General features: G+C 43.1%; 1 protein-coding gene across 1 annotated transcript in view; it reads right to left on the bottom strand.

The window, feature by feature from the left end:
- The window catches only part of FAM184A (family with sequence similarity 184 member A), a gene marked incomplete in the record, with an annotated part of 171,410 nt that overhangs the window by 103,080 nt on the left and 53,817 nt on the right, over positions 1 to 14,513 (bottom strand). Inside the window, 2 exon segments of the mRNA XM_034765789.1 lie at positions 5,685 to 5,820; positions 13,375 to 14,229. Of these exon segments, the coding sequence (XP_034621680.1) occupies positions 5,685 to 5,820; positions 13,375 to 14,229 (991 nt within the window).

Raw genomic sequence — 14,513 nt, 5'->3', positions numbered from 1 at the left:
TCCAAAAGAGGGGAAGGAGGTGGATGGATCGATCAAGGTTGATCTGATGCTCTTGGGTGTCTCGGCAAATGTGAGGTCTAAGCCCTAGTGTGAAAGACGTGGAAGCTGTTGATTTACCCTTTGTACGAAATTTAAAAATTTTCCTCCTCTGTAGCCGTTGCTAAGATGATGATTGGTTGAACTGCCATCTCTACCTGCAGTAGGATAATGAGGAAGACGAATATTGTGGTTTATGATATTTAAAGCAGGAATATCAAACCTTCTTCTGGATGGCTGGTAGATCCCTCGATAGTAGTTGTGGATCTTAGTACCATTCAACTTTTCTAGGATTTCATCCATTCCTGAACTTAATAGACCATCTTTCAGAATAGAAGGTTTTCCACACATGTTCTCATCTCTCATACGAGGCCAGATGATCTCAGCCATGAATATCACCTTAATGCTATTGCTGAAGTCACTGCCCCGGCTGCTGCATCACAGAAGTCAAATGAGTACGCCTGCAATAAACCTTCCAATGTGGGAGAGTGATTTTCATGGTTCATGATTTCAAGTTCTTCTTCACACAGCGCACAGTCAACTTGTGGGACTCCTTACCTGAGGAGGTTGTGAAGGCTAGGACTATAACAGCATTTAAAAGAGAACTGGATAAATTCATCGTGGTTAATTCCAATAACGGCTATTTGCCAGGATGGGTAAGGAATGGTGTCCCTAGCCTCTGTTTGTCAGAGGATGGAGATGGATGGCAGGAGAGAGATCACTTGATCATTTCCTGTTAGGTCCACTCCCTCTGGCGCACCTGGCATTGGCCACTGTCGGTAGACAGGATACTGGGCTAGATGGACTGTTGGTCTGACTCAGTACGGCCGTTCTTATGTTCTTATGGCTTCTGCCAGCTTCTTCTGGTCTTTAGGAAGGGATCTAGCAAAATTGGCCAGGAACCAGTACCACCTTGGAGAGAAGATGGACATTCTGACTTGATAATTAGAAAACCTAATGCCAAGTGAAACAGATGAGAAGACCTTTCTGCCTAAGGTGTCAAGCTATTTCCCTTTTCTGTCAGACAGAGTTGGGTGTACTTATCTTCCTTTTGTTCTTTAGCCAGCAACAACCAGTGAATTAAGAGCTGGATGTGTGTGGAAAATTGAAACCCCTTCATACAAAAGTTGATAACACTTGTCCAACACTGTTTAAAAACATAGCTTGACCCAATTCAGGATGTGATTATTCTCTTGACCAGCTGCAATAAACCTTCCAACATAGGAGAGTGATTTTATTGTTGGAAGGAGATCCCAAAATACTGAATACAGGATGAAAGGTCTCTTCCATTGTGAACGATTATATCTTCAGTGTTGTACCTATTCTTTCTAGCATTTCATGGGAATGAATAGCATCTTCTGATTAAGAAGATGAGGAGAGTCCCTCCCTCCACCCCAACACACACACACAAATATCATCAGGAGATATTTGATTGTCTGGTTCCATGTTGGCCTCCTGGAATTCAGTGGACCTCCTGTTTCGTATTCTAACATATCTGGGACAAACATGGGAGAAGGGTCTCTTTAAAGTGGAGATGTAGACAGAGCTGGATGAGTTGGATCCAAAGGCCAGTAAGGAATGTGAAGAGCAGTAAGGTCATCTAATCAAGGGAGATATAACATTCTTTTTAGTATTCAGTGTCACACTCTATCATAATACCATGTAGCATAAAGGTGTTCTCTTTGTCTAAATGATCTGTATATGGTGTCAGTATAATGTTTTCTAGTGTATGTAATCCACCCCCAGGAAGGAGAGGAGGTGGCAATTTAATAGGTCTATCTTAGCCTTAGTCATTATCTGATTGTGGATCGAAATGTGGATCTGACGTAGCTCAAACTAGAGACAGTACTGGCCTTGGTAAGTACAATATAGAAAATGGTGAAGGACAGTTCCCTGGGGTAGGTGTGTGTGTGGGGAGGAAGCCAAATCTGAGGGGAAATCTGTAACTGAGCAGGGGTGTTTCCTTTCTATCCAAGTGAAGACAAGGGAGTAAGGATATCAGAGTCTTCAATTCTTCTTTTAATTCCCCCCAAGAGTATGGTTCTGAATGCAGGTCTGGTTTATGTACTTGGACCACTATTGTAATAGTGGAAGCGGATGGTGCCAAGAAGTTTGATGTGTCTCCAGTAATATTTTTTGGAACTGGGGTATGATGCTTTGTTTGGTATTGATAATCACCATGAGCCTTTGGTTTTGGCCTGAGTTCCGAAGGTAGTCTTGGAACAGAGGCCATGAGATCCAAGGAGTTCCAGTGTGCAGACAGACTCTGCTAACAGACAGACACAGATACCTGCAGGGCCTGTCACCTCCTTGCTAGGGGCTGGAGATGACAGATCCGAAGGACTGCATTCCTGAGGTCTGGTTCTGCTAACAGAGGCTGACACCAGTAGGGGCCCGCTTTGTTGTGCCATCAAATCTGATGACTGTGGATTCTTTGGTACCATGATTTTAGATTTCACTCTGGTAGCAGAATGCCTTGGACAGGATCTTATGCTGCTTTTAAGTCCCCAAAGGAGTTGGGGATGAAGTAGGCCTCTCAGTACTCACGAATCCTACAGACTTGAAACTGTTTCCTTGTGAAATCTTGGGGTGAAAGTGGTGCAAATGGCACAGCAAGATGAAGCATGACCTTCCCCCAAACAAGCCAGACACCAAACATGGGTGTCTGAAGCTGTAAATAGGGCCAGAGGCACACCTCATAAATCCTGGCTTTTTCCCTTTTGGATCTGCCATCAGCTGTGCACACCTCTGTTGGAGCACTGGAATAGACTAAAAAGAAATTAAATTTAAAAGCTAAATCTTATACTAACTGAGACCTAGCTAAGGCACTGAGACTTAAAAGTCGATGATTCCATATCAGACTGACCCGATGAAGTTCCTGGTCCATCTGCAAGTGATGTTGGAAGAAACTGAGGTGGCTGGAGAACCACGCCCCCTTTTACAGCCTCACCCTCAATGTCAGGAACAGTAGGGGAAGGGCAAGAGGTTCACGAGAGTGCTCAGGCAGTCTTTGCTATAAGAAATATCCACTGTCAGAGCTACATTGTTGGCACATCCCATAAGTAAGAATGTGCAGAAGCCATTCAAAGAAGAATGCCCACTACACCCTTTGGAGTTTGAATGTATCTAAAGCTACAGTTAAATATGTTACGGAGTTCATTAAATCCACAGCGATGATCAACCCTCCAGATGCTATATGAAGACATTAAATGTTCAGGGCAATCACAATGACACATGTCCTTAAAACTCATTAAGGGCATTTTATTTCATAAAAGACAATTAAAGTTCTTGAAAGTTGTTTTCTGAATGTAGAGTTAATGGACTGCTCCTACATTGCCCTTTGACTCAGATCACTTGGTAGTTTAGAATTTTGGCACCCAGCTTTGTTCACAGCACTGTTTCACCTGCTGAGGACTCTGAAGCAGATAATTTGTCCCATTCCGGTCCCTTTGCATCAGTACAGCAATGCAAAGGATTCTGACAGCATATGAGAAAGCCCAGCGGGCACAGAGCCCGCACAGCCCTGGGCACAAGAAGTTTGGGGACAAGATGGGGAAGAAGAATGGCAACAAGATGCTGTGCTCCTGCTATCCTCAGCTAGAAGTGTTACCAGCTGGAGCCAATTAGAGCAGCCGGAAGACAGTCCAGGCTATGAAAGTGTTTGGTAACTCCTTCTCTGAAGAGATAAGAGGCAATACTCACTGGTCAATCACAATGTTCCTCAGAGGTAACGAAAATGGAGAAGCCCATCACTCAGATGTCGTTGTCCACATCTGTCATGTACTTGTACATCTGGCATCAAAAGCCTTCTTTGATATATTTGGTAGAATATACCAGGATATATATATATATTGTTTCAGGATGCTCTAGGGCCATAATATCTCTATATTTTAGCGAGGAAAGGAGATATTTTTAAGAGGACCTTTGAAACAATGGTAATCCTTGTGACAGAAGGAGAAAGAATAGGATGAACTAGGCTTCCTAAACAATGATACAGTATTATTTTAGTTCTTGAGATCCTGTTCAAGGGTGTTACCTAAAATAATCTTTTCTCCAATGAGACACTTCTTGGATTCAAACTCTGTCTCTCAGCTTCAAAGCCAATCTACTGATCAGATTGTGGGTTAGGAGATACCAGGAGAGGGAGGCCAGCTCAATACTGGCATCACAGTGAAAAATTAAAGCCAGAAGATGCTTTGGAACAGCTCTCCTCGAGATTTTAAGTCGAATACCCAGCTTCCAGTTCTGCTATATAGGTCCTCAAAGGTGATAATGATCACTGCTGGAAGTTAAGATTTCCTCATCAATCAGCTTTCAGCAAGATCAAAAATGTTGTAAGAGAGCCCCAAAGTTCATGCCAATTCTTAGAAAGCCCAAATAACCTAGACATGACTATAGGCAGAACAGGATTTGCATCTGGCTACTCTCAAGATTCCACAATGATTTTATTAATATTTTCACAAATGATATTGTGATAGATATTGCAACCCAATGCAATATCTTTGTGGACCACACCATACTATGTTTATGTATCACTAAGGAACAAGAATTGTATGCAGCTCCAGGAGGGAAGGGTCACCATAGCTCCACCAGGAACCAAAACTAGTAGGGGGTGAGTACGGTGAATAACTTAGGTTGTAAACAGAGAGGTACCAAGGGAGGTATGTATATACTGGCTCAAACTGGGATTTTCAGAGACCAAACAGACAGAGAAGGGGTTTTTGATATAAAAAGACTGGGTTTAAAATGACTCAAGGCCTTCTTTCTAATCCAGCAAACAGTAAGGATATTCTGTCCAAGGGGGGGGCCAAATCTTGTGGAAAGGTTGGAAAGACTTTGGGCTACTAGAGCCCTATAAGACTGATGGGTGCCTCCTCGTATGTTTAGTGTGTATTTAAATCTGTTAATTGTTTTTATTATGTTTTCCCTGTGATGCTTTTACCTTAAGAATAAATGAGCTTGCTTAGAAAGAGCTGTGTGGTAACTTGTAATTGCTGGCAATACTCTGTTCTTAAACCTCAGAGAAAGCAAGGCACAGGCACCAGCTATTAGGCAGACTGACTTGCTGAGGATATCGCAGAGTAAGGCGATAAGGCTGTGCAGCCTTAAAACCCCTGGAAAGGAAACTAGTGGGACAGTGGTCCCTACCAGAGACAAGTGATGCTTGGACACCTGAGACCTGACGTGGAGGGAGGGGGGGAAAATAGGTGAAGTTACCCTGAAACTGTGTGACATGTATAAACATACCTCCCCTGCTTGTACCTAGCCTCGAAGAGCCTCTTCTTGGGACTTTTTGTCTTTATTGTCAAACAAATCCAGTATACACTTTCCTAAAAGGTACAATGATCTGACATTTTAATGAAAAACTGCATTTGTCAAGAATTAGGCCACTTAATAAAAGTCAATTACTTTCAAAACATATTTGAAAATAGTATGAAGGCTTGTAAAGCAAATATAAATCTAACTACAATACACATAACATAATTTAAAAAAAAAAAAACAAGAAAGACTTTCAGAACTTTTTAGGGACAATGCAAAACTCTTCACAGACGCTCTAGATCTATATAATTTAAAATAGAAAAAATAATAGTATCATCCTGAATTAATATTTGAGACTCATTTACATACAGAGTTATGGATATACATACTGGCTTTAAGTACAAGATCTGTGGCCTGCTGCTGTAAGCGTTCCCTAGCAGCTGCTAGCTCACTTTCCACCTCCTTGTGTTTGCTTAACAATGATATCTCCTCCTCCTTGACGTCATCTAGCTGTTTTTGAAGCACCTAAGGAAACAAACAACATAATATTAATTAACACTACATAATAATGCTGTTAAATTTAACAAGCACGAATTTAAAGTATAAATACAGATGACATTTCAGCTTATAAGGCTTATTATTCATACACAAAACAAGATCTCATACATAAAATAACACACATACTAACACTGAGTGTTATGAAGCAAGCTTGCTATTTCTTTAAAGTGTACTTGATCTTGTATCAAATTTAACAAACCAATATATAAGCATATGATTACTGTTTTTTTATTATTGCCTCTGTAATCCACATTTAGATCCACAATCAAATAAGATCAGTGTGATTTAATCAGTCATTACGTATTATGCATACAAAATGTATATTTTCCCCTTTTCAAGGCTGAGGCCACGCTAGTTGACAGTCATAAAAAATGATTTCCAAAATAAATTGGGGAGGGGGGCAGGAGGAAACCCACATATACGTGTCGTTTAAAGAGATTTTCGGTGGAAATAATAAAAAAACAATGTTAATGTAATCTTAAAATAGAAACTGTAAATCACAGAAACCAATTATGGTTTCCATCACAACCATAACTTTATCCCCTTACGCATATGGATTATGATAGGATCTTTCATTACATAGCTATATAGCACTAGGCAAGATGAAATACTACACTGTTCAGATATATTCATTTTACCAATACCAGGTAACTATGTGGAAGTATATAAATATTTTATACACTAATCGTAATAAATATAAAAAAAACCTTTGTTAGAACATTAATAAGGTCACAAAATTAGGCACTCAGGAGTTAGAAAGTGCCAGAATTCATGAGCCTGTGCAAACTTAATCCAGCCCACTTGTACATAAGCATTATGATACAGTCTTTAAATGTATGGTCCCATATGGAGAGGTTATTTACCTTGCACTGTAATTTGAGTTCTTCGATATGTGACCCACTATGGGTGCTCCACACCAGCATGTGTGTGCGCCTGTGATCAAAGATTTTCATCCGCTGCATCCACAGGTCCATGACTGCACCCTAAACACTCTTGTGCTGTGGTATGATGGTATATAGGGAGGGGCAGACCCGCTGCCACTCCAGTTCCTCTCTACTATGAAAGTCCAGCGAGACACTCCAACGCAGAGGGGAAGGAGGGCAGGTATTGGAGCACCCTTAGGGACACAGATTTCAAAGAACTCAAGTTACTTAAATGGAGGTTACTCACCTGTGACTGGAAGTTCTTTGGAATATGGGGTCTCCATTTGTATTCCACACATGAGTCTGCATGCACACCATGCACTTGAGCTTGGAGATTTTAGTAAGCAGCATCCGTTGGTCCTCATATTTGCAGTTGTTCTCCTCATGCTCTGAACCGAGGATATAATGGGCAGTGCGGACTGATGTTTCTCCAGTTCCTTCTTCTACCGTGAACCTGGTCATGATCCACAGCTGAGGGGACAGAGGGCTGGTAGTGGAATACAGAAAAGGACCACACATCCCAAAGAACCTCCAGTTCCTGGTAAGTAACCTCCATTTCTTCTTCAAGTCATGGTCCCTATATGTATTCAACATGTGAGAGATTAATAAGCTGTAGTCAGTCAGGAGATGGGTGCAAGGATGCAGATGGTATGGATGTCCATAATATTGACGTCCCTACACCTGTATCTGTAAAAAAGTATGGACCAATGCATAATGTTTTGTAAAGATGTAGATGGAACTGTATATAGCCACCCTACATGTATCTATTAAGAGTACGTCGTACAGAGATGCCGCAGAAGCTGCTTGTGCTCTGGTGGAATGGGCTCTCAACCCCTCTGGGGTGTCTTTGTAATTGCTTTCGTTCTCTGTAGGTAGAATCACAGTGCCTGTTGGGTATCTAGGGAGTGAAATCTTCTCTCCATACCAGATGCACAAGATTTTGAAAAAAAAAAAAAAAGAGACTGGATGGTTTGATTCATGTGAAAGTCTGAAATTATTTTAGGGATCAATTTCAGGTGGAGACAAAGAGAGATTCTCTCTTTTTTGAAAAATGGTATATGATGGATCTGCCATGAGCGCTCCCAGCTCACTCATCCTTCTGGCTGATGTAACGGCACTTAGGAAGACAACCTTCATCAAGAGATGGGAACTTAAAACAGGTGCCTAATGCTTCAAAGGGAGGTCTGCTGAGAACTGAAAGGATGAGACTGAGATCCCATTGTGGTGTTAGAAGTTTCCCACCAGTGGTCAGACTAACAAGTCCCTTCAGGAATCTAGCTGTCACTGCATGAGTAAAGGTAGTATGGCCCTCACCTGGAGGATGAAGAGTGCTGATTACCATGAGGTGGATCCATAGGGAACTGATTGAGAAGCACAATGTCTTCAGGGTGAGTCGGTAATCTAAAGTAACAGGGAATTCTAGCTGACTGTCAAAATAGTGCATTATTTCCAAAGAGGAAAAATGTTTCCATTTGGCTGAATAACATCTCCTAATAGAATCCTTCCTGCTTTGAATGAGGATGGATTGGACCACTAGTGAACATGTGCATTCTACATTCAATGCCTATCCAAATATCAGGCCTTGAGTTGTAAAGATCCTGCATTGGGGTGCCTAGTTACATTGTTGTGTTGCACCAGAAGATCCAGAAATGATCAGATGTTGATAGTCGGACAGGTTCAAATCCTCCAGAGGTCCGAGAACCAGAACTGTCTTGGACAGTTGGGTGCAATGAGGATAACTTGAGCCTTGTCTTGACAAATCTTTCGCAGCACTTGTGGTCTTAGTGGGATGGGCAAGAAGGCACATCTGAGATGGTCTGTCCAGGGTAGAAGGGCGTCATTCTTCACGCCTCGACCTAACGCTGTTCTGGAGCTGTGGATGGGGGAACTGCGTTTGCTTGTGAGACAAAGAGGTCCAAGACAGCATTCCCAACTGTGTGAAGATCTCATTTAGGATGGAATCATGAATCTCCCATTCATGGTCTGTGGAAAAAGGTCTGCAGATTCTGTCTGTTAGGGAGTTCTCGCACCTAGTAGGTACACTGCTGAGAGGGTTACGTGGTTTCTGATACATCATTTTCAGAAGTTGACTGTCTCTACACACAGGAGAAAGGATCTTGTTCCTCTTATTTGTTTACATAGAAGACAGTCGTATTGTCTGACATTACTTGGATATGTTGGGACTGGATGAGTGGAAGTGTTGTGGGGCAAGTACACCCCTCACCCTTTTGGGGTGGGGGAGGGGCACATTACAGCCTCATGGCTGAGTCGGTAGGGTTGCCTCTGGTCTTGGGGCTGTATGGCCTATAGACCAGAGTCACGGGCACGGCCCTTGCTATCCGGGCAGCCTTTTTGGGGGTGGGACTGTGCCACACTCCCTGGCTGTCTCCATCATGGCCTCATTGGACCTGAGAATTATAATAAGTCTAGGAGCTTTTGCTAAAAATCTTGAACCTCTTTGAGCTGGATCTGGAGCTCGGACATCGCCCCTTGTAAAGAACTCCTGATTTTGCCTGTGACAATCAGTGGAGATGGTGAAGATGGGATAACTGCCTCATCTGGGGAAGACGATAAAATAGCTGCTGGAACTGTTGCATCCAGCTCCTCTTTCAAGTAGAGCCATTTCGTGTCGGCTTGGAGAGGGTAGACAAGGTCCATACATGGATCTGGGGTGCCTAGAGAAAGGGTCCCAGGGGCCCCAGCAACATCACTACAAAGTGTCAACTGGTTGGGGCAAACTCCATGGCACTAGCAATCACTGGTACTTGGAAAGTCTATGTGGGGATAAATGCTCATCTGGGGCCTGCATGTTATGAGAAATTTGGTTTTCAATCATCAGGTGGAACCAATGGTACCGATGAATGGGTACTCAGGTTCAGGATGTAAGAGGAGTGTGGCCCCATGTCCTCAAGGTGGTATCTTCCTCCAGTGTAATGATGTCTTTAAATAAGGTTGAACTTGAGAAGAGGAGGTTGAGGATAAAGAAGTGCAAAAATGTTCTCCAGGGAGACGTAGACTTCAGACTTCCCTGGGGTGAACTGGTGGTTGGGGCCGTCAGATCCGATACGTCCTTGTTCACCGTGGATGTTGGATCCCTACAGGATATGGGCACAGAGTTTGAGCTCAATGTTGAAGGTAATAACAGTAGATGCCTGTCTTTTGGTTTACACATCGGAACCAAGATGGAACTGATAGATCCTTACTCCTGCAGTGAGCAGCAGCGACAGCAGTACCGGGCTGCTCCGTGAGCAGTGGTACCGGGCCCCCCCTCTCCCCGAGCACCAGCGGATGCCCCAGAGCATCACTCCCCATTACCAACAAGCGCCCTTGAGTCCCCACCCTTCCCCCCCAGCACCAGCAGGTGCCCCAGAGTTCCCCTCCCCAACACCAGTGGGTGCTCTGGTGTGCCCTGCCCTAGCACCAGCAGTGCCCCTAGAGACTCCCAAGATTTAGTCAGGAGTATACAGTACAAGTCATGGACAGGTCACAGGGCCGTGAATTTTTGTTTACTGCCTATGACCTGTCCATGACTTTTACTAAAAATACCCATGACTAAATCTTAGCCTTATTGAGGGGCAAGGCAATCATGCCCCAAGGAGGTGTATGAAGGATATCCAACAAAGAATGTTAGGCTTACTGTATGTCCTCCAATGGAATTTGTAATGTGTCCTCTAACCTTTTAATACAGTCTTGAAAGGCTTATCAGGGTAAGATGGTGGGGAAGCCATGACACCCTCATCTGGTGAGAAGGAGGTCTTGTAGGAGGATATCATTTCTTCCTTTTCTACTGACTTCTGCTCTGAGAGGTGTACCTGTGGAGCAGGGCCTGCGGGTGTGGCTGATGCTCCTGACGAGTCCTCTTTTGAGATGTTACCCTGTTGTAAAGATTGCCATATAGAGCTCATGGGTTCCAATAAGCCCATTGTGGTGGGACATAAGGGAAAGGGGACAGGACTTGAAGGCTGTCCTTGCCAAGATAGCCAGGTGTGCTTCCTGCTAGGAGCTTCTCCTTCAGCATGAACCTTGAAAGAGGGAGTTTGGAAGGAAGAGGAACCTTTTACAGACACCGCCGAATCTGATGAGGCATCATCCCATGTATCCCTGAGGAGGCAAGTGGTGCTGGTACCAGTGGTTGGGTCAATACCAGGCTCTGGCAAGAGACCTGTACTTGCATTGGTACCAATGTTAGAAAGGGAGGCTTGTGAGGCAGCATCAGAGAAAGTTGTATTGGGACACCCTGAAAACAGGGCTACACAAGGAGCCAGTACCTGTAAAATATGGGAGAAGCTTAGGCTACATCTACACTACGGGGGGGGGTCGATTTAAGATACGCAAATTCAGCTACGCGAATAGTGTAGCTGAATTCGACGTATCGCAGCCGACTTACCCCGCTGTAGGGACGGCGGCAAAATTGACCTCTGCGGCTTCCCGTCGACGGCGCTTACTCCCACCTCCGCTGGTGGAGTAAGAGCGTCGATTCGGGGATCGATTGTCGCGTAATCGATCCCAGAGAGGTCGATTTCTACCCGCCGATTCAGGCGGGTAGTGTAGACCCAGCCTCAGCAAGTGGGCTGTCATGTCTGGAAGGAGATCCACTAACCCAGATTGCATGGCAAAGCAGAACCCAGTCTCTTTGATTACTCCAAGAGAATATTATCTGTCCATAGGGTGGACTCAAATGCGCCCCGCCACAATCTGCATCTAAAGAGCCATTCTTCCATTCTGTTTTATCCCCCTAGGACTCCACTGATAAAATGGCAGATCTGGCTTTTCATAAGGTTTATGAGCTCACAGTGGTTGCCTTCAGAATCTCTATTCATGCTGTCTGTGTGTCTTGCACCCTGTAAATGGACCTGAGAGACCTCTTCTTGAGCCCGACCATAAAAGTTTAGGTCTCCTTTCAGATTTCACCTAGGCCAGCTCACACCTTTGATGTTCTCACATTTACCCTAAGATCCTTCATATTTTCCATGTGGGCTACAGTGCAGTATGGATACACCTGGCTTTGAGGGCTGAATGTTGAGATGAATGCAAATATAAGCTGACTGATCTCTTCTACAAGTTGATCACACTTAAAGGGGGAAGTCCTCAATAAAGCTACCAAAGGGCAAATAGAGTCCCATAGAATCATTTCTTCTAGTCCCAATCTACAAAACTCTACGCCTCCTTCCATCATAGAAGGAAAGCTTTCAACCCCTCTGGTCCCCAAATGCCTGCTTTATGTTTCTGGGGCTTCAGATCCTATTTTAGAGCAGCTTTAGAAAACAACATTAGGGCAACTCTCTGAAAATGTGTACAGTATTTGAGACATTACTTGTGAATGCCTCTTGTATGTGTCCAAGAAGTATACGTAGGAAAAGTTGATTAATAGGTCTCATCATCATACCAAAGAGTGTCCTTTCCCATTTTCTTTGTACAATATTATGTATTTGTTCAACATATTTTAAATTAATTACTAGATAACAGCTGGCACAAATAACTGCAGTGACAAATATAATGTAGCAAAATGGAAATATTTTCTTCATAGCCCAACTATACACCAATATAGAATATTTACAAGACCAATCACTTGTGTGAGGTTACTCATATGTGTAAGTGTTTGAACACACTGTACACTCTAAATCAGTGTTTCCCAAACTTTTCTAGCAATGATACCAGTATACCAGAATCAGACCTCAGTTGTACTTAGCTACTGACCACCTCATTCCTACCTTGCCCTGGAGCCAGTCACCCACCCTTTTAAAAACAAATAAAAGGTGAAGTTGGATTCTAATATGGTGAGCTCTGAGGGAGAGCTACTGCTCAGTGCTCATTTGACTGTGTACTCTCTAATCTGCAATGAAACTTTCAGCACTTCAATTCCTATACCATAATACCGGGGAGTAGAACATCAGTAAAACAGCTGAACAGCTGAAAGGTGGACAGCCAGCCAAGTACTGGTGACAAAAGCTTAACTTTCAAAGCTAACATATGCGTAGGGCCCTAACAAATTCACGGCCATGAAAAACGTGTCGTGGAGCGTGAAATCTGGTCTCTGCCCTGTGAAATCTGGACTTGTGTGTGCTTTTATCCTATTCTATACAGATTTGATGGGGGAGACCAGCATTTCTCAAATTGGGATCCTGACCCAAAAGGGAGTTGTAGGGGGGTTGCAAGGTTATTTTTTGTGGGGAGGGATTGTCGCAGTATTGCCACCCTTACTTCTGTGCTGCTGCGGACAGTGCTGATACCCTCAGAGCTGGGCTTCCAGCCAACAACTGGCACTCTCTGGATGCACAGCTCTGATGGTAACGCCACCACCAGCAGCACTGCAACCCCCCCCCCTACAATAACCTTGCTACACCCCCCTCTCAAACTCCTTTTTGGGTCAGGACTCCCTACAACTACAACACTGTGAAATTTCAGATTTAAATATCTGAAATCATGAAATTTATGATTTTTAAAATCCTCTGACTGTGAAATTGACCAAAATGGACTGGGAATTTGGTAGGGTCCTACATACATGCTAATGATTTGCCACTGCTGTATATAATTTTAGGTTAGCTTAATTTCTACTAAACACATTGAACTTAAAAGAATGACGTGTGGTCAGTCTCACCTGAACAGTGTTTTCTGCTGTACTGAGAGCTACCTGAAGCTTTTGGCATTTTTCTCGCAGACTACCCGCTTCATCCTGTACCATCTGCAATTCAGTCTTCAGTTTCCCAAGGTTCTTCCGTAAAACAGCTTCTTGGCTTTGAAACTCTCTTCTTAGCTCCACTTCTTTCTCTTTGCAAGCATGCAGGCTTTCAGCTGTAAAGAGCTGAGATCTTTTCAAAGCATCAAGTTCATGTTCATAAAAGGATTGAGCTTTGCTGAGTTTGCCTTCATACTCCTCAATGAGTTTTTTCCTCTCCAGTCTTAGCTCTTCAACTTTGCTGTTTAAATCTTCCAGTTCCAACCTGTGCAACTCCTCTAGCTTCTCTTGACCCTTACTTAAAGTAGCATTCTGATTCTGCTGAGTTTTCATAAGTTCTTGAATCTCCAATCTGTGTGCTGCTCTCAAGTCTTCCAGAGCTAAGCGTTTGTCTTTCTCAAACTGTACTTGCAATTGTACAAAGCTTCGTAGCCTCTCCTCAAACTTCTTTCTAATCTCTTCTACTTCTCTTGACATAGTTACTACACGCTGGACATGCTGGGCTTCTGCACAAAGCTGCATATCTTCAACTCTGTCCTTGTAAGCTTCAAATTCTGTCAAGGCTTGATGTTTCATCTTTTTATGATCTTCCAATGACTCTTCCAAAACCTGGATCTTTCTCTTAAGATCCATTTCTTCAGCAACTTTACTCTTATACTGTAAGAGCTTCTCTCTTGTTTCTGCAAGAATTTGTTGGATTTCTTCTTCATGAGCATCCTTGAGGGCTTGAATAGCAGCTTCATGTTCATCATTCTTAGTGTTTAAAGCATATATTACCTGCAAGTTTAAAACAGAATTTTATTAATTAAAGGTATATTCAGACTTATTGCTAAATCAAAAAATAATCTCTAAGCATTTTGACATGCTATCACAAATAGTCATACACATTCATGACACAAATAGAGCACCATACATTTTTAGGAATGAGATGTCATAGGCCTTTTGTACCAGATATTACAGTAGTTTTATACATTTGAGTTAAACAGCATTGCTGTGCTTCTTGTGCTGTGATTCTGCTGGTGAATATTCACTTGGCGTTGTCATACACAAGTACTGCAGAA

The sequence above is a fragment of the Trachemys scripta genome, chromosome 3, assembly GCF_013100865.1.
Source record: "Trachemys scripta elegans isolate TJP31775 chromosome 3, CAS_Tse_1.0, whole genome shotgun sequence".
Taxonomy (NCBI): domain Eukaryota; kingdom Metazoa; phylum Chordata; order Testudines; family Emydidae; genus Trachemys; species Trachemys scripta.
This window is presented reverse-complemented; position numbering and strand designations above follow the sequence as displayed.